The sequence below is a fragment of the Colossoma macropomum genome, unplaced genomic scaffold (genome assembly GCF_904425465.1).
Source record: "Colossoma macropomum unplaced genomic scaffold, Colossoma_macropomum, whole genome shotgun sequence".
In the NCBI taxonomy this organism is placed as follows: domain Eukaryota; kingdom Metazoa; phylum Chordata; class Actinopteri; order Characiformes; family Serrasalmidae; genus Colossoma; species Colossoma macropomum.
In genome coordinates, this window is record NW_023495938.1 from 199,826 (window position 1) to 218,783 (window position 18,958).

At 38.2% G+C, this 18,958-nt stretch overlaps 1 protein-coding gene across 1 annotated transcript in view; it reads right to left on the bottom strand.

Annotated features, from left to right (window-relative positions):
• The window catches only part of LOC118803644 (complement C3-like), a 76,963-nt gene extending 58,728 nt beyond the window's left edge, over nucleotides 1-18,235 (bottom strand). The window contains exons 1-10 of the mRNA XM_036564105.1: nucleotides 18,072-18,235; nucleotides 11,856-12,054; nucleotides 11,473-11,644; nucleotides 11,246-11,316; nucleotides 10,258-10,349; nucleotides 7,287-7,369; nucleotides 7,027-7,114; nucleotides 3,799-3,901; nucleotides 3,265-3,385; nucleotides 574-689 (exon numbers count right to left, since the gene is read on the bottom strand). Coding sequence (XP_036419998.1) covers nucleotides 574-689; nucleotides 3,265-3,385; nucleotides 3,799-3,901; nucleotides 7,027-7,114; nucleotides 7,287-7,369; nucleotides 10,258-10,349; nucleotides 11,246-11,316; nucleotides 11,473-11,644; nucleotides 11,856-12,054; nucleotides 18,072-18,196 — 1,170 coding nt within the window. The 5' untranslated portion in view covers nucleotides 18,197-18,235. The remainder of the gene's footprint in view (nucleotides 1-573; nucleotides 690-3,264; nucleotides 3,386-3,798; nucleotides 3,902-7,026; nucleotides 7,115-7,286; nucleotides 7,370-10,257; nucleotides 10,350-11,245; nucleotides 11,317-11,472; nucleotides 11,645-11,855; nucleotides 12,055-18,071) is intronic.
• Between the last annotated feature and the right edge of the window lie 723 nt (nucleotides 18,236-18,958).

Sequence of the window (18,958 nt, forward strand, 5' to 3'; positions counted from 1 at the left end):
CAAAGAAAAAAAAGTCTCTATTTTTGTTGATTTTTATTTCTCTACATTATTTGAAAATGGCAATTCTTCTTTACATTGTGTAAAGAATTTAATGACGATTGGACCAAAAGCAATGCCCCAAAACCACTTGGAATAAAATCTCTCTACATTAACTTACATTAAAAGTTAAAGGCATTTTTGACCTCTCTTGTAAGGTTACCATTTTGGGAGGTACTTGTTTTTCCTGGACAGCGAGAATATTTTATTGCCTATTCCAGAATTTCTGGATAGCATTCTTTTTTTCTCATTTGTACTTGTTCAAATAAATCAAATATGAATGAAAGTAAAAGGCTATGATCATGATTTTCTGAAATTAAACACTATCTCACAATATATCTACAATTCTCAACAGTGCCCTTGAGAATGTCCTGTTAACAAAGCAACAGTTTTGAAAATTGCAGTGTATTTCTTTATATAAACAGCATTTCTCTTTTTCTTGTTAGACCTCAATATAGGGCAGGCTCAAAAATGCTTTTAAAGTTGAGTTCTAACTAGTTTTCAGTTGAAACAGATGAAAGTGTGATGTTTCTGTACCATGAAATCAAAAGGCATTCCAGGTTTAAAGTATTTTGGGGTTCTTGTGAAGTGAATGGTATATGGTGCTTTCACTATATGAATTCCCCTTCTCTCCACCTCCACCATTTCACTTCCTGAAACACAAACAAAGAGTTACATCACTTGTTGTAAGATGTTCATGCATTAGTGAAATTCCTCTGAGTTAATAAAAGCACCTAAATTCCTAACCTCAGGCCTCAATGCCAATGAGAAGCTGTGAGTTGCCTGCATATTTATAGAAATCGCATTTTGATTAAAAGTAATGCATAAATATAAAAAGAAGGGGACAAAATATGAAACCTTGTGGCACACCAAGGGCTGAAATAAGAATTGTTTTTATATCAAAATCACGAGTGCTGCAATTTTTTTTACAGCCTACATAAACAACAATGCTGTCTTAAGAAGTTTTGAGTTGGTTAAAATAACCTAGTAACACTGAGCAAATGAACTCCCTATAGATTAGACAATTTCATGTGTGTTGGAAGACAGCACTTAAACTAATAATAAGAAAATAAGTAGAAAGAATAAAACTTCTGAGACAACTCACAAGTATTATATGACCAGTGCTGTCAAAATGCAGAGGAACTGATGCAATATTATACTCGGAATGTAGTTTAACCTCAATGTTTACCAGAACGTTTACCAAATTGTGACAGGCTCTTCAACCAGGCTGAAACTTTAAAACGTTTGGAAAATCTAAAAACAGAAAACAACGAATAAGGCACAGCACCCTAGTCTACCCACAGTGGTAGATAGCAGTGTCTATCCTGCAATTTACATGGATTTCAGGCCTACGTTTTCATTGTGGGTCAATGGTGTATGCCCAAAATCTGAGTGGTAATTAATTAAGTATTAATACCGGGTGCTAATGTGTGTTAGATGTGAAGGCTTCATCATGGTAAAGTTCCAAGTCTGACTGGTCAAAAATAACAGCATTAAGGTTATTAAGATTATGATTTCTGGATTACAATTCATTTTGTGGCATTTGTAGCAGTTTCACACCGAAGCACATCCATAAATGATCAGCCAGTCCCAGTAAACTCAGTCCTGTGCCCAGCTCCAGCCAATCCTGCCGTATTGGATCAGCTCCTTTTTCAAACCACTGATCTTCTTGACATCACAGCTTATCCTCATCACATGATCGCCCCATCACAAACCAACCTCTCCATGCCTATCACGATATGATTCTTGATTTTTTTAAATCTAAAATGGCCCAGGTCCCACACCGGAACGCCAGCACAGTGCCGGAGTACTTTAAGCCATGATATTATGAATACTGGTATATCTGTCAAATGGAATTTCACACAAGAGGGCAGTTTTTAAAATAAATTTGTTATGCTTCATTGCTCTGTTAATGTTTTAAATGAACTTGCAGTATTTTTGTTGCTGTAATGGACAGCAGCCAGCCAGTGCTTCCCATAACGTCATCCTAAAATTTTGATCCAATTTTTGAAGCCAATTTACAACTTTGAACAGTCCTGTACTCCTTCGAACATTACATATGCACATATGTTCATGAGTCTTGTAAAATCAGTCTGACTTCAAACGTTTATCCCACCAGATATACTAAATAAATAATGTGATTTCCAACTGCATGGTCGTCTATATGAGGGAATGTGTGAGAGAGTCTGTGGCTGTAGTACGAACAGCAAATAACATGTGCCACAAATCACTTTCAGCACAGTAACATCATCTGTTTAGTTTCAACAGCCCTACAGTTGGAACCAGCTTTACAAACATGCAACCAAAAGGCTAAAGGCACAGCTAAGAACAAATACCTTACCACAACCAGCAACTGAACCACATCTGTGAAAGTAAAACCAACTTCAATACTCAACTCACATGGATCATACAGGCCTTAACAACAGTTAGAGAACGATGCTCACTTCATGCATGTCAACAACAGTGCAGGGAAACTAATGAATTAACTTTACAATTAGTTGCTCCAAAGTGCGCAGAATGGACCAGAGAGAAACACACAGCCTTTTATACAAATAACAATAAAGAAAGAGCAAATTGCCTATTAAAGCACAGATTTGTAATGTGCTGGATGTTATAAAAACCCCATTCACTCATGCATGTCACTGTTGCCGGAAGCAAACCTAGTATCCCAAAAATGATAACTTTACAGAGGAAGAAAAAAAAAAAAAACTACTTTACTTTTAAGTTAAGACAATGGAAGCAGACTTTTTTTCAGAGTAATTTAAGGCCGTTTCTTTTGGTCCATTCATCATGAAATTTACATACAATGTAAAGGGTAACAGGCATTTTCAAATTATGTCAAAAACTGAAAAACGTCAAAAATGGAGATACAAGGTTTTCTTCCGACAAGAGCGATATATACCAGCATGCAGTGCTATCCACAAATCTGGCATTGTTGATTAAATGTAACAGTTTCAGTGATGCTCCCTTGTTCAGGAGTTGGTGAGTGGAGTGCAGTGCTGGCACAGCTGTTTGTACCATCCATACTGGGGAGAAATACCTGTGTAATTGCGTGGCCAGTTAATGGAGTGTAAATGAAAGAATTTTCATACACCCAGCATCATTTGACATACCTGAATTTGGGAACTGCTGCTCTAAACCTAAATATTTTATAAGCTTAATATACTTTAAGCCTGAGAACATGCAAACCAATACACAAATTAAGAGATTAGGGCGCACACTACTTACCACTTTCAGTGAGCACGCTGACAGATATGTACAGTGTTTTCCTAACAAGTTCATCAATATTTGGGAAGGTTTGACGGATGTGGTCTTTTTTAAGCACTGCTTTTCCTTGTCCATTAACAATCTACAGAGTTCAGAGCAGAAGAACAACATTTTAAGCTTGTGTGTACTTTAATGTAGAGATGATTATTTCTCAGTTACATTTTGACCTTTAGAAGTTGTAGTTAAGAAACATGCTTGGAATTCTAAACGCTCAATCCAAACCATGTTTGTCTATGTAAGTAGAACATGGCTATTTTACAATATAATTTGATGAAAATGTATTATTTAGCAAAAAGTCCACCTTTGCATGTTCTTTTAAACAGATGGAAGAATTGCAACTCAAACCCATTAATAGACGATGCAAATAAAATGGAAAAGTCATCCCCTAATTATGTAACTAATTATATAATTACATATCACATAAATGATAGCAAAACTACAATAATCACTCTGGACCTCTAATGCATATGTTTGTGTATGTGTCTACAGCCTTACGTTAACTCTGGCAAGGGAACTCCGAAGGCTTGTCTTTTTTCCTTCACTGAAGATGCCAAATACTACAAAAGCAGTGCCTTGAACCGCTTCACCAAACAAATACCTAAAAAATAGTTAGATAATGAATAAATGGTCAAAATGATAAACATGTCGGCAGCATAAAACAGTAAATGATTGAGGTAATTACAGTTTGAATTCCCTTTGTCAAACTGCATGCTTTGTTGATTTTCTAGGTGAAAATAAGTTGCTGAATTTAACGTATTGTAAAAATAAAATAAATATAAAATATAAAAAATAAAACTTTTGCACAGCTATAAGTTTAGCATGTTACATTTATGCTTTTTCCTAAGGTGTTAAATTCAGAAAATAAACAGTAAATGTGCATTAAATTATGTAGAAGTGTGTTCTCTTCAGAGGATGAGTTAATTACTTTCACAAAAGAAAATCAACAAAACCTGTGATTTAAACAGAAACAAACCTTTTGTTGGTATGTTTTATTTGTTTGGGAGAATCAAGAATGTTTTCACCAATTCACGCTGATCTAAAATGTTTTGTCCCCATCCACATTGGACTAGAAAGTTCTCTCCCCATTAACACTGGTCTAGAATGTTTTCTTCCCATTTAATGCTGGTCTAGAGTATTCTCTCCCCATTCAGTCTGTTCTAGAATGTTATCTCCCCATTTAAAAGTGGTTTAGAGTATTCTCTCCCCATTAACACTGGTCTAGAATGTTTTCTTCCCATTTCCACTGTTTTATAGTATTCTTTCCCCATTTACCCTGTTCTAGAATGTTTTCTCCCCATCAACACTGATCTAGAGTGTTCTCTCCAAATTGTCTCTGTTCTACAATGTTTTCTCCCCATTGACGACTGGTCTAGAATATTATATCCACATTCGCAACCTTCTAAAATGTTTTCTCCTCTTTACCACTGTTCTAGAGTGTTTTCTTCCCATTTAACACTGTTCTAGAGTATTCTCTCCCTATTCACACTATTCTAGAACATGTTTTCCCCGTTTCCACTGTTCTAGAGTATTCTCTCCCCATTTACCCTATTCTAGATTAGATTAAGATTAGATTAAGTGACCCTTATTACTCCCACAACAGGGAATTTCACCTCCACATTTAACCCATCTGAGAAGTGAAACAACACATACACACTAGTGAGCACACACGCACTAGGGGGCAGTGAGCATACTTGCCCGGAGCGGTGGGCAACCCTACCCGGGGAGCAATTGGGGGTTAGGTGTCTTGCTCAAGGACACCTCAGTCACATACTGTCTCTGGGGATCGAACCAGCAATCTTCCGGTGACTGCCCTGCGTGAATGTTTTCCATCAACACTGGTCTAGAGTATTCTCTCCCAATTCTGACCATTCTACAGTGTTTTCTCCCCATTAACATCTGGTCTAGAATATTCTCTCCCAATTCACACTATTGTAGAATGTTTTCTCTTCATTTATGACTGGTCTAGAGTATTCTCTCCCCTTTCACTCTGTTCTAGAGTTCTTTCTCTCCATTTAATGCTGATCTAGACTATTCTCTACCCATTCATACCGTTCTAGAGTTCTTTTTCCCCATTTCTCACTGGTCTAGAGTATTCTCTCCCCACTCACAAAGTTCTAGAATGTTCTCTCCCCATTCACACTGTTCTAGAGGACGATTTTTGAATTATAATTGAAGTAATTCAATAACTCTGAATTTTCTGGAGTCAACTGAAGTATTTTATATTAACAGTAAAAATCATAATCTCTGGCAAAAAGCATGCAACACTGCTTTCGCATGTAAGACTGAGCTGCTATTCATCCCTGCAACTACAGGTCCTCATCATGATCTTGTCCTCATTTGAGAACTCTCTGATTGTTCCATCTGAAGAGGCAAGAAGTCTTGGTGTGATTCTGGATGGCCAGTTATCGTTCTCGGCTCATATCGCAAACCTAACTCGGTCTGCTGTACAATATCCGGAGGATCTGACCCTTTCTCACTCGAGAGGCCACCCAGGTGCTCGTTCTTGGCTGGTCTTCCTATGTAAGTCATCAAGCACCTCCAACACATCCAGAATACAGCATCACGGCTCATCTCCAATCTTCCTAAATTCAGTCACGTCACTCCACTGGCTTCCTGAAGCTGCACATATCAGATTCAAAACCTGATGTCTACAAAGCCAAAATGGACCAGCCCCTCCCTGCCTGATGTAAATGGTCAAAACACAAACTGTACCTCGAGCCCTTAAAGCTCCAAATACAGCTCAGCTTGACCCGCCATCAAGATGCATGGAAGACAAGCATCAAGACTTTTCTCTGTCCTGTCACTCAGGTGGTGGAATGAACTTCCACTGGCTGTCCGAACAGCAGAGTCTCTCGCTGTCTTCAAATGCAGACTGAAGACTCATCTCTTTATACAGCACTTAAAGGAGCACTGAGTGAAACATTCATTGTAATGTATTGTAATGAACTGATTGAAATGTATTGTATTGCACTGTGCTGTGTTTAACTCTGTTTCTTTTCTCTAGGTATCAACATTAGCTTTTGTTTCTAACAGTATCTGAGCTCAAGACCAGCTTTCTCTTTAACTTATTTGTAACTAGCAAAGATACTTTCTCTACATAGAGTAAGCACTTTTTGTAAGTCGCTCTGGATAAGAGCATCTGCTAAATGCTGTAAATGTAAAATGTAAATGCAGTCTCAGATCACATTCGCTCCTTTTCCCCCCTGACTTCCATTTCATCATTTTCAGCTGATATTGCCCCCACACTGGCTATCAGATCAGTGGTTCACCTGCATAAAGGCATATTCTGGCTCAAGAGTCACCATATTGCTCCATATCAGCATGCCCTGCTTTGCCAGTGATTGCTGTTTGCGACTTTATGAATGAATAGTAATTTGTTGATGGCATCTTAGTGGTGATGAAAGGTCAAAGAAATTAATGTGTTGTATGAATAACAGCATTAATTTCATGGAAAAACAGGGTTGTATTTGCCTTAGTAACTAATAACAATAATTTACACAAAATCTATTTGCACCCTCTGTTCAACACCTGGTAAAAATCTGAGTAAACAAACCAAATCTGAGTAAAAAATTACCAAATGGTGAAAGGTTTCCATGTATATATAATGGAGCCATCTGATTCTGGATGCAGGTGAATAAACTGAACTTATCTCTAATACAGTCCAAGGGTTAAAGTTAATAATGCAATAGTAAAACATAATAAAACATGTGTATGAACTCTTACTTGGCATTAATTGTAACTGGGAATGTTTCATCCTCAGTGTAGAAGAAGGGTCTCTCAGGCATCAGATTTACTTCAAAACTAGGCAGCACTGGGAAGGGGAGTTAACTTTCAGTAATGCAATACTGAATGTAATATATTGGTAATATATTATTTTATCTTTAATATTTAAATAAATCAGTAGATGAACAGATCTATCTGTCTTCATCTATTAATTTATTGATTTAAGATTTTGAATCTAATGTAAAAAACAGTAATCTTACCATATTCTTTGACTTCAAACTCTGTTGTGAAATTCTTGTTAGGATTGTCCGTGAAGCTTCCAACTATTTTCCAGATTCCAGTGCTTCAAACACAAGATCAATCACATGTAGTATTACATCTAATACATTCATTGGACAATTCTGCTATTAAAAGGTATTAAAGGTAATGAACTGATGATAATGCTTTATTAAAAATATTTTGTTATAGGGAGATCCTCTTCAGTGTCAGACGACAGATTTAACCAATTCATGTTCTGATTACATCCTGCATTTAAAACCATCATGTCTACATACTACTGCTGTACATCTGAAACACCACAAATGCAAAAATCTGCTGCAGTTTCATTACAAATAGTTATGACTGAGTACTACTGACTGATGTTTACAGCAGTTGCTTTTCAGTTACAAGTCCTTTTTATTCGCTATGTAAAAGTTATCCAGCACTTGAAAACTGTAATATGTCACTTCCTGGGGGTCACATGTGCAGTCTTGTGCATGTGCACCTGGGGAAGTGATGGCAACAGGATACACTGTAAGAAGAGGCAGGTGAAGGGAGTATGATGCTCTGGGCAATGTTTTCCTGGGGAACACTGGATTAGAAGTTGTACATGTGAATGTTAAATTGACACGTGTAGTGAACAGTACCTGGAACTCTGCTTTAAGCTGAGTGTTTACTTAGCTTATCACCATCCCAAGAGTTAAGAGTTTTTGGCATCTGAGAGTCTGGAGTTAGGAGCATAAATCTGCTATAGGAACACTCATAAACCCTGAACTAAGCCAAATTTACGGCTGAATAAAGGACCAGAACACTTCTCCTGACCCAGGGGGCAATATAATACCTCGCCTGGAATTCAGCCACATTGCCCTCCAAAATTCTATGGATAACTTTTTTTTGTAAGTAACAGAAAGCAAATTTTTAAGGTACATACCCAATCCAGACTGCAACGATTCTCCGAGGCTCGTTTCAATGGAATGAGACATACCAAAAAACGAGACTGATAAGTCAATCTGGACCGAAATTCAAGCTTTCTAAATTCTATGAGGGTTTCAGGCATGGACCCATAGCACCCTAAGTGGTAAAAATGAGAATTACCACACTGCTACCATAAGGACTTTCTCACAAAGCACCCCAGGAAAACTCATTCACAGCCATGCATGACAATCAACTTCATATAATCTCCAAGTGATAATGCTTGTGTTTTTTGTACGCTATGACTTAAAATATGTGTTCTTTTTTGTTAGATGCTAGGAATGTGTGGTATAACATTTTGATAAGGTACTGATGTAACCATTTAAAGTAGTGACTTGAGAACACTGATAAATACGTACCTAGGAGATTTTCTTTTCACTCGTTTTATTTAGCTCCTTTTACTTTACTCTTCTTGTTTGCTCTTAACGAAGCGACACCCAAGGATTACCTATTGTTGCTTCTGTTTTTACCATGGTTGTTTTCAGGGACGTGAGTAACTGGCACTGACAGATACGTGGCACTGATATTTGCAGATGGCATCAGCCTCTTTCAGCAGGATATTGCAACCTGCCACACTGCACACATTGTTCAGAAATGGTTTGTGGAACATCTTAGCCTCCAAATGCCCACGGTCTCAACCCAATTGAGGATCTGTAGGATATGCTGGAACAATAAGTCTGATCCATGCCAGCTCCACCTCGCAACTTATAGCACTTAAACATTTTGATGCCAGATATCACAGAGCACCTTAAGAGGTCTTGTAGAGTCTGTGTTGTTTCGGCAGCTTGTGAAGGACCAGAAGCTTATTAGTCATGTCTGGAGAACTATTTACTCTTTATACTTGCAACAAACTGGGGTCTTCAAGAAGTCCTCCTCTGTCCTGTCACCCAGTGGTCAGATCCAATGCCACCACTAGATGGGGGCAGAGAGCCACCTCTAGGTAATCAGAGACAACTGGTCACACCTGTGTTTGGCTCTACTTAAAAGTGGCTGGTCATTTCTAATGTGCTCAGTCATGATTTTGCATGACATGTGCACATACATTCTGATCAAGCAGGAATTTGGGTTATTGCCCACAAGTCTCAGAGTTTTCTTCTGGTTTCTCTAAGCCTTGCTGTGACAACGACACATGCAGTGTAAATGTTTGGCTAGCCCCACTTTTAGTGTAGTATCAGTGGTGTTGTAGCTCAGTTGGCTGCATACTGGTCACTGACTATAGGCTATAGGAGTGTCTAGCCCCTTTCTAGAGTCCCAGCACCCATAAAAATAAGAGTAAAAAGCTTTGAGTAGTTTTAGTTAAGGGATCTCTGTGGCACCTGGGCCAGCACTTCTAGACTTTGTTTAGTTACACCATTCATCTTGTTCTAAACAACAAACTGCCCTTGTGCTCAGCAATTGAGATTCCTCTCTGTTCACAGCCGGTAATTTAACCAGTAACGCTTTGGTATCCGATAGCTGGAGGGTTTAATTCCACTTCTGGGCAAACCCCATTGCACATGAATACTGAAATCTGGGCTTCTTGGACTTTAATGTCATAGCTTGAGTTCAATTTAACAATTTAATTTTGCAATCAGAATCTACAGTTTGAAACAGGCACATAGCTAACCCCATGAAACAACCTATGTAGCAATACTCTGTGATCAGGCATGGGGCAGCACATTCTCTCATTGAGACAAAAAAGTTGCAGTTCATGAGATGCACCTCAAACATAAGCTGCTGAACCACTGATTTTGAATTAGGTTCGTAAACATTACATCACTGTTTCCAGGAACACAAAGTATCTTGTGTTTTTTTTTAACTCTCTTGTGTTCATATAATGTGGAAGAAGACCAAATTATTATCAACTGAATTGTTCAGAGAATCATCACTGTAAAGCACTGTCTTCAATATTTACTGCTATATGCACCTACACAATCATATAGACTGACACACAGGGTGGAGTAAATTAATAAGCAAACACTCATTTTCAAGGCTCTGAATTAGCTGTGCAACAAAACCAACCTGATGGGACTCCCCAGTTTAAACTCCATGCTCTTGAAAAAAGTACTAATTGTATAAAGTGGGTGTCTTTGAATGATGATCCCTTCTGGTGTCTAGAAATCATACCAAAGACAGTAAATATTAGCTTATTGAATCATTGTTTTAATTCTACTTCATACACGCTACCACTCGTACACACATCTACTCATAAAACATTTTTTTTTTTTTACCCTTATTCATTTTTCTACATGTTGCAAAGATATCAAACTTAAATAACTTGAGATAACCTGCTGTCCTAAAAAAAAATAAGCATTGGTGACAAACCAAGCAAGTTTAAGTTCAATGTACTTAACATAATAGCACTGCATGTTAGAATAACTTATTTTTTTTTCTGTTACATTAACATAAATGCATGTTACTGCAACTCATAAATTTTTACTAAGTTGATTTAACTTTTTCAGTGTCAAACATTTTGCCAAACACTGAATGTTTAACCACTTAGTGCACATGTGGTCACTGTAGTATTCTGCCAACAGGGGGAATGTTAACTCAGCATTTTAACCAACAACATGAGGCCAAGAGGCTAAGCAACATATAAATGAAAAATATATGCCTAAGGGAAGGCAGCTTACTTAGTCTTACTAAGTTATACACATTTGTTGATAAAATTAATGAGAGTGAAATGCTTGAAACCAACATCAGTGCACTTTCATTTTCTGAATGTGGTCGTTTTAAAGTTGCCAATGGCAACAGGCTAAACTACTCATTCAAAAATGCCATTTGAGTGTAGAAAGCATCAAAAAAGTTCACTTACTTAAAAATAGTTGACTAGTATTGAGTCATATTCAGTTTTATGTACAACAGACCTAATGTATTTGAGTTAAAACAAAATATGGGATTACAGTATAAAGAAATTCTTCATGACCAACAGCACTGTGAAACATGTCAGCAGATCGATATATCTTTAGCCTTATGAAAAAATGCATTTTCAACTTTTATAAACACTTACCACAATTTCCACCACAAAAGGACTCACTCTAGACTTTGCTTCTAAGTTCAAGGGGAAAACTCTGTATCGTACTGCGGAGAAAATCCACGGCATTATGGACAATTCTGTGCTGCTTTAACAATTTTCAAACCTCAAGGATATCTTAGTAGAGAGATTGAGAATAGGACCACCTAATGTTTATCATGATTTTAGTACCTGTAGGATAATTGAAAGTAACATTGTCTCACCTGTACTATCAGGGGTATATATTGTCTTGTCTGTCTGTATGAATATATAACCCGACTGGAAGGTGACCATGACAATTTTCTCCATGGAATAGTGTCCTTCGAAGTTTGCTGTCAGATAAACATACTGTTTTTTTTGTAAGTCTGTGTGAAAAATATTGTTGATATTGTTGATCTGCAAAGAAAAAGTGCTGTGTCACCATCTTGTAATTGATACTCATAAAGAAATGCATCAAGATTTTAATGAGCAGTCTATAATATGACAGGACCAAATGGTAAGATGATGATAACTTACAGTACTAAATGCCCTAGTTTATGAGTTAATAAACTACTTCTCTGAAGCTGTTGCATCTCATCCATCAATGTTACTGAAATAAAACACTCACCGTTACATTAGCAAAAGCTTGAAATTTTTCCTCAGGCTTTAGCGTCACAGTTGTTGAGAAGAGATCTTTGTCATTGCTGGGAAAGTTCATCACTCTGATAATAACATTTATGGGCTTTTCCTCTTTGTAATTCAATGCCTCCACAAACACCTTCTCTGTTGTGCCCACCCTCAGTATCTGGGGAGCTGACACAACAAACCTAAAACAGAAGTAGAAGGAAATGAGATCTGGCATTTATATTTAAAATAAAAATGTTTTATATTTTTATGTTTAAAAGGCCTTAATCATATTTTGTTTCATTTTCCTGAGCTCATTTTATGCTATTTGTATGGGTTTATGCACCAGAAGCAGTCACAATTTATTTTTACATCATCATTTTCCAACCTCTAGCTCTTAAAATTCAGCTGTGTTTGTTTCTGTGCCTTTAAGACTGCAGTATGTTAATGACCTGTGTTTCAGCTGGCTGCCCTGTATGATGCCTAATTCAGAAACCAGCCTGGGTTGAGAGACTTCTCAGAACTTCAGCATGAATGGCTATGTTTAATCTGGTGTAGTTGTTGATTGCTGTGACATCACATAAAACTTTCAATTCAAAATGATCTGTTTTTGATCTAGTTTAGTTTTCATATATGGATTGTATGGAGTTGGGCATGAACAGTACATTTGGAAACTAATGAAGTCTACATACTGCATCAAGTTCCTTGATATGGGCCCTTTATTATTTTTAAGACACATTAAGCCACTTTGGTTTGATTGCTTGCAGCGGTATGTGTTGTTTCATTTAAACCAGTTCACTGGATGTCAGAATTATTTATCCTAGTAAACAGTAATGGAAAGTATCAGGATGTAACCTTTCCATTAGCAATTAAAAGCTGAACTTGAACTTGACTTCAAAAAACTTAAATATAACATACTTTTTCCTTTAACCCTGAGGTATGTTCATGGGAAAGACTGTGAACTATACCATTGATGGTGAAGATATAGAAGTGGTGGACAGATTTTGGACAGTCTGCTTGGATCAGCAAAGGATCCAGCAGTCAAGAAATATGAAAATGGATCCTCAAACAAATCAAGGCTCACCTCTCACTCGAAGGCCAGATAACCCAAATTACACTCTTATTACGAGAAGGATGAGTTAATTGGAAAAGACAACATTCTTTAACTCTGCAGTTGAAAGTAAAAGAGGAAGAGGACAACCAGCAACATGATGGATGGATATAGTCAGAGGAATCATGAACAAGCCATTAAGAAGCCTAAAGACTAGGAGTGGGTGATATAAGCTCATATTTATATTATGGCATTTTCTATTATTCAGTGGTAAATATCAACATAAAAAAGTTAATCTATAATGGTAACAATAAGAACTACAGTGGGGCAAAAAAGTATTTAGTCAGCACTGATTGTGCAAGTTCTCCTACTTAGAAAGATGAGAGAGGTCTGTAATTTTCATCATAGGTACACTTCAACTATGAGAGACAAAATGAGGAAAAAAAACAATCCAGGAAATCACTTTGTAGGATTTTTAAAGAATTTATTTGTAAATTATGGTGGAAAATAAGTATTTGGTCACCCACAAACAAGCAAGATTTCTGGTTCTCACAGACCTGTAACTTCTTCTTTAAGAAGCTCTTCTGTCCTCCACTCATTACCTGTATTAATGGCACCTGTTTGATCTCGTTATCTGTATAAAAGACACCTGTCCACAGCCTCAAACAGTCAGACTCCAAACTCAACCATGGCCAAGACCAAAGAGCTGTCGAAGGACACCAGGAAGAAAATTGTAGACCTGCACCAGGCTGGGAAGAGTGAATCTACAATAGGCAAGCAGGTTGGTGTGAATAAATCAACTGTGGGAGCAATTGTAAGAAAATGGAAGACATACAAGACCATTGATAATCTCCCTCGATCTGGGGCCCCACGCAAAATCTCATCCTGTGGGTTCAAAATGATCATGAGAACGGTGAGCAAAAATCCCAGATCTACACGGAGGGACCTGATGAATGACCTGCAGAGAGCTGGGACCAAAGTAACAAAGGCTACCATCACTAACACACTACGCCGAGAGGGACTCAAATCCTGCAGTGCCAGGCGTGTCCCACTGCTTAAACCAGTACATGTCCAGGCCTGTCTGAAGTTTTCCAGAGAGCATATGGATGATCCAGAAGAGGATTGGGAGAATATCATGTGGTCAGATGAAACCAAAATAGAACATTTTGGTAAAAACTCAACTCGTCGTGTTTGGAGGAAGAAAAATGCTGAGTTGCATCCCAAAAACACCATACCTACTGTGAAGCATGGGGGTGGAAACATCATGCTTTGGGGCTGTTTTTTCTGCAAAGGGGACAGGACGACTGATCCGTGTTAAGGGAAGAATGAACGGGCCATGTATCATGAGATTTTAAGCCAAAACCTCTTTCCATCAGTGAGAGCATTGAAGATGGAACGTGGCTGGGTCTTCCAGCATGACAATGATCCCAAACACACTGCTCGGGCAACGAAGGAGTGGCTCCGTAAAAAGCATTTCAAGGTCCTGGAGTGGCCTAGCCAGTCTCCAGACCTCAACCCCATAGAAAATTTGCGGAGGGAGTTGAAAGTCCGTGTTGCCCAGCGACAGCCCCAAAACATCACTGCTCTAGAGGAGATCTGCATGGAGGAATGGGCCAAAATACCAGCTACAGTGTGTGCAAACCTGGTGAAGACTTACAGGAAACGTTTGACCTCTGTCATTGCCAACAAAGGTTATATTAAAAAACTACTGAGTTGAACTTTTGTCATTGACCAAATACTTATTTTCCACCATAATTTACAAATAAATTCTTTAAAAATCCTACAAAGTGATTTCCTGGATTTTTTTCCTCATTTTGTCTCTCATAGTTGAAGTGTACCTATGATGAAAATTACAGACCTCTCTCATCTTTCTAAGTAGGAGAACTTGCACAATCAGTGGCTGACTAAATACTTTTTTGCCCCACTGTATAACATTAATTAAACACAATAGCAGCATGTTTAGTTGGTTGTTTGTATAAATGTAACTTAACTGTTAAATTATTCAAATCTGACTCATTTTAAATCACATGCATTATCTAGCTATGCTTCATTAATTACATTGGATCAAGTAGCATTTCTGGGGAAAGGAGCAGGTTTTGTTCCATATCAGAAAAGCACTTCTGTACAGATGTAAGTAAAGTCTGCTTCATAGTTTTGATCCTCATCTGATTATATTAACAACAGTCTCTGTAGCACAGTGACAGTAGGAATTACATCCAAGGAGCTCACATTTTGAGTTTTACGTCTCACTGGAGGCTTTTGTTTGGCTGATTTGAGCTGTAGTTGAATGTCTTCTAAAGTCAGACATAAACTGTGAGAAATAGAATTATTGTTCTTTAGGAAGGTTTTATTGAAAATACTTTTGAAAAGACCATTGTATGTGGACAAAGCCTTCAATTTATAAGCTCACACTGTACAAAAACACTAGATCCAAATGACATGCTACAGGAAATGCAGTACCTATGGACAGCTCTGTCTATGGACAATTATCAATAAAACTGTTACATTCAAAATGACACTGTGAAACTGAGTTACAACAGCTTTGCTAACCACACTGTGCATTGAAACTAAAAGCAGGTGTTGATGTACACGGTAGGACTTCATGGTCTCTCAACAGCCTATTTTTTTTTTTTAAGTCAATTTAAATAATCAACATATACAGTAGCAGTGAAAAGTATGATTGGTGTTAAATAGTAAACATTTTGCCTGAATAGTAAAGCTTCAGAATATTCAGTCACCAGCAGCTAAGCTAAGCTACAGAGTTCAGAGTGAGGATAGAGCACTCTGTTTGTATAAAAATAAAGGAGGATGATGACAAGTTGGCATCTTTACAAGTACCACACTCGCCGGGTTGGTGAGCTGTATTGCAAGGGAGAACTGTGAGAAAGCTGTGGTGTTGAAGGAAGAGCCAAGCCAGGAAGCGCAGGCTAGCTTGGAGGCGAACTGCCAGGGCACATGACGTCAGTAGAAAAGTTGAGTGCAATAGTAAAAACAAATGCACATGAACGGCTTTTAGTGATAAGCATTAAGACCCACAAATACTCCAGGTAGACAGATTGGGAAGCTTTCCGTGCAGAATTTGAACTGATAGCCAAATTGTTTGAGAGGTCTGATAAACAGAAAGCCCTGCAGCTGATGCTTTGTTTAACCTATGATGCAGTAGCTTGTCTGCTGTTGCTTGGCCCTCATGAGAGGTCTCATTACAGTGCACTAGTTGGGGCACTCTACAGGCATTTCGAGTGGTATGAACAGCCTGGGCTCCCCCAATCTGAGGAGTGTAATTGCAGAAGACATTGAGGGGAAACATTGAGAGTCTTAGCTAATGATATTGAAATGTTAGGTTGATGAGCTTATGCTCATGGCACCTTCTGTGCAGAGGGAGTTAGCGTGAGACCAGCTCATCATGGCAGTGTCTCCAATTGCTACAATTTCTGCATCCTGCATGGTGCACAGATGTCACCAGCCCCGCAGTCAGAGCTGTGGAGGAATCAAGTGAGTTACCGAATCCAGGCGTATCCACTGGGGGTTAAGTCAGCAAGTAAGAATGCTGCCCTAGTCAAAAAATATAGTTAACATTGGCTGCAGTACAGCATTCATAACAGACTTCTCTCTCCAGAGCAGAGTGCACTGTCAGGTTGAGGGCATCACTGCTTTTCATGGGCAGACCTCAACTAGCATTGATGATGTAGATGAAATTGGATAAAGGGGACGACTGCAGAGAGGAGAGCTAGTCAGCTAGCTGTGTTTATGCATAATTGTGGAAGAACGGTGATCGGTCCAGTGCTGATGGCTGGAGTGACCTGTACAAGCTGAGCATATGTACAGCATAGCTTTGGCCAACAATAGCTCCTTAATAAGGCACAATTCAATTCAGTCAGAGTAAATTGGCATATATAAAATAAATCAGTAAACACCTAAGACGGTCAAAGTTCTTCAAAGTTCTTCATTCTTCTTGCGCAAACTTCTTCAGATCCAGCCCAGCTCCGAGACGACCCCTCAATGAGGGTTTGAAGTCTGACTTCTCAACTCAAATGTAGGATTGTGTTCATCTTTTATGCGCTCAGGTTTCAGATGCTATTTTATTTAATAGGATAGATGTATATGTCCATATAGCATATAGGCTGGAGGTCCCTTTCACTCCTAAGTTTCATGGTACCTTCCCAGAAAGTGCCTTAAGCATATTGCCTTATACCATTTTAGTCATAAAGTTCTCTGAGCTTTATGTTTTCTTTTATCTCCTAAATCCAAAGTAATTTCAATGTTGTTTGGCATTTAGTCATTAAATTCCCTTTTGTTTGAAGCATCCATGGTGGCATGTTACCTCTCATACCTGTTGTCTGTAAATTCAAACAATAATGACAACATGATTAAAATTTATTGTTCCGCTACAACTGTCTCCTTTACCAGGAAACCTTTGTTTCTTATGCTGGTGTAAGTACTGTCTTTTTTTTACTGCCTTTAAACCATTTGTATAACTTCTCAGTGTGTTTTATGTAGCTGTTAGCATGCTATGCTAACACCATGCCTTGTTTGTTTAAGTCCTCCACTGTCATTGCTGGTTAGATCTAATCATTGGAATGACTTTTTTTATTATTAGGAGTTTATACCTTTCACCACTCCACTGTTGGTGTTATTATTGCCCTTCAGTTAACTCCACTGGACTTTCAACTTAAAATTTCAATTCGATTTGGTTCACGATACTGGGTCCACGGTTCAGTATCCTCACCATATTTTGCACAAAATGCACATTTAAGACAAATGACTTTGATTAAGCTGAATGCTGGTTTCTTATTTGAATTTCCTGTTCCACCTTAAATGGTGCAGCAGTTACTTTTAGGCACCTGTGCAGGTACAGGCACCATTTAAGGTGGAGTGGAAAATACAAACAAGAAGCTGGCATATAAAAAGCTAACTTCAGCCTTGTTGAAATTCAGACGCGAAACAATATTTAGCACCATTTCAGGTGGGCCCATTGGGCTACTGTTAAAAAGCAATACTGACATAGTTTGTCTATGTATTGTTCAGTTTTTGTGTTTACTATCATACACACACACACACACACACACACACACACACACACACACACACACACACACACAGAAGGTACAACCCAGAATAATAAGCCACTGTTGTGATTTATAACAATAAAAATAAATGTGATATACTTACAGTGGGTCGCATAGTGTGAGCAGTGGTGAAGACAGAAGAGCAGCAGTGATCCACAGCAGGTCCACCTGCACCATCCTGCCTGTCTGATCCTGCCTGTGTCTGAACACATGAAACTGGATCACCATCACAGCTTTTATGAACAAACATGCTCCCCATTCACCTACAGCCCAATAGAGTTCAATGCACCATGGTTCACAGGACTGTGTGCGTGTGTGTGTCGGCACTGGCAACCTGCATGTGAGCCAAAGGTGGCCCACATATTGAAAACGAGAATTTGGCCCACATGTCTCAAAACAGATCTGGTGCACTTCTGGCACAGATATGGCACTACTGACTACTGGCAAACAGCATGTGAGCCAAAACTGCAAAGACATTGCAGGTGCATACTGGATGTAATCACTTACATTATGAGGCCCAGAACTGTTTTGTAATGTGCAGGGCATATTGGCATTTTTATATGTGGACCACCTTTGGCTCAAATGCTGTTTGCCAGTAGGCATTTTTAAAAAGTAAACATATAGTTCTGTTTAACACTATCGTGTTCATTCTTTATCATTATCATCAAAGTTAAGATGCGTTCAAATGTCAAAGTTCTTCTTTACTGACAGAGCCAGTTGGGAGCACCTATCTTCAAAAAATAAAACTGGGACATTGTTAAGTTTAATTACCTACTTTGTGTTCAACTAACTAAAAATATAAGAGCTTTTTGATTTAAAAGGTATTATTTAAGACAGACTTACATTAGTCCCTAAGTGAAAATTAGTCAGATTAAAGTAATTTAATACAGGCGTCAACAGCTCTGCTTTTTTTGTCTTGTGCGCATGTGTGAACAGAAAGTGATGACATCACTACGCTCTGAAGTAATTTCCTTGCTGTAAATATATAAC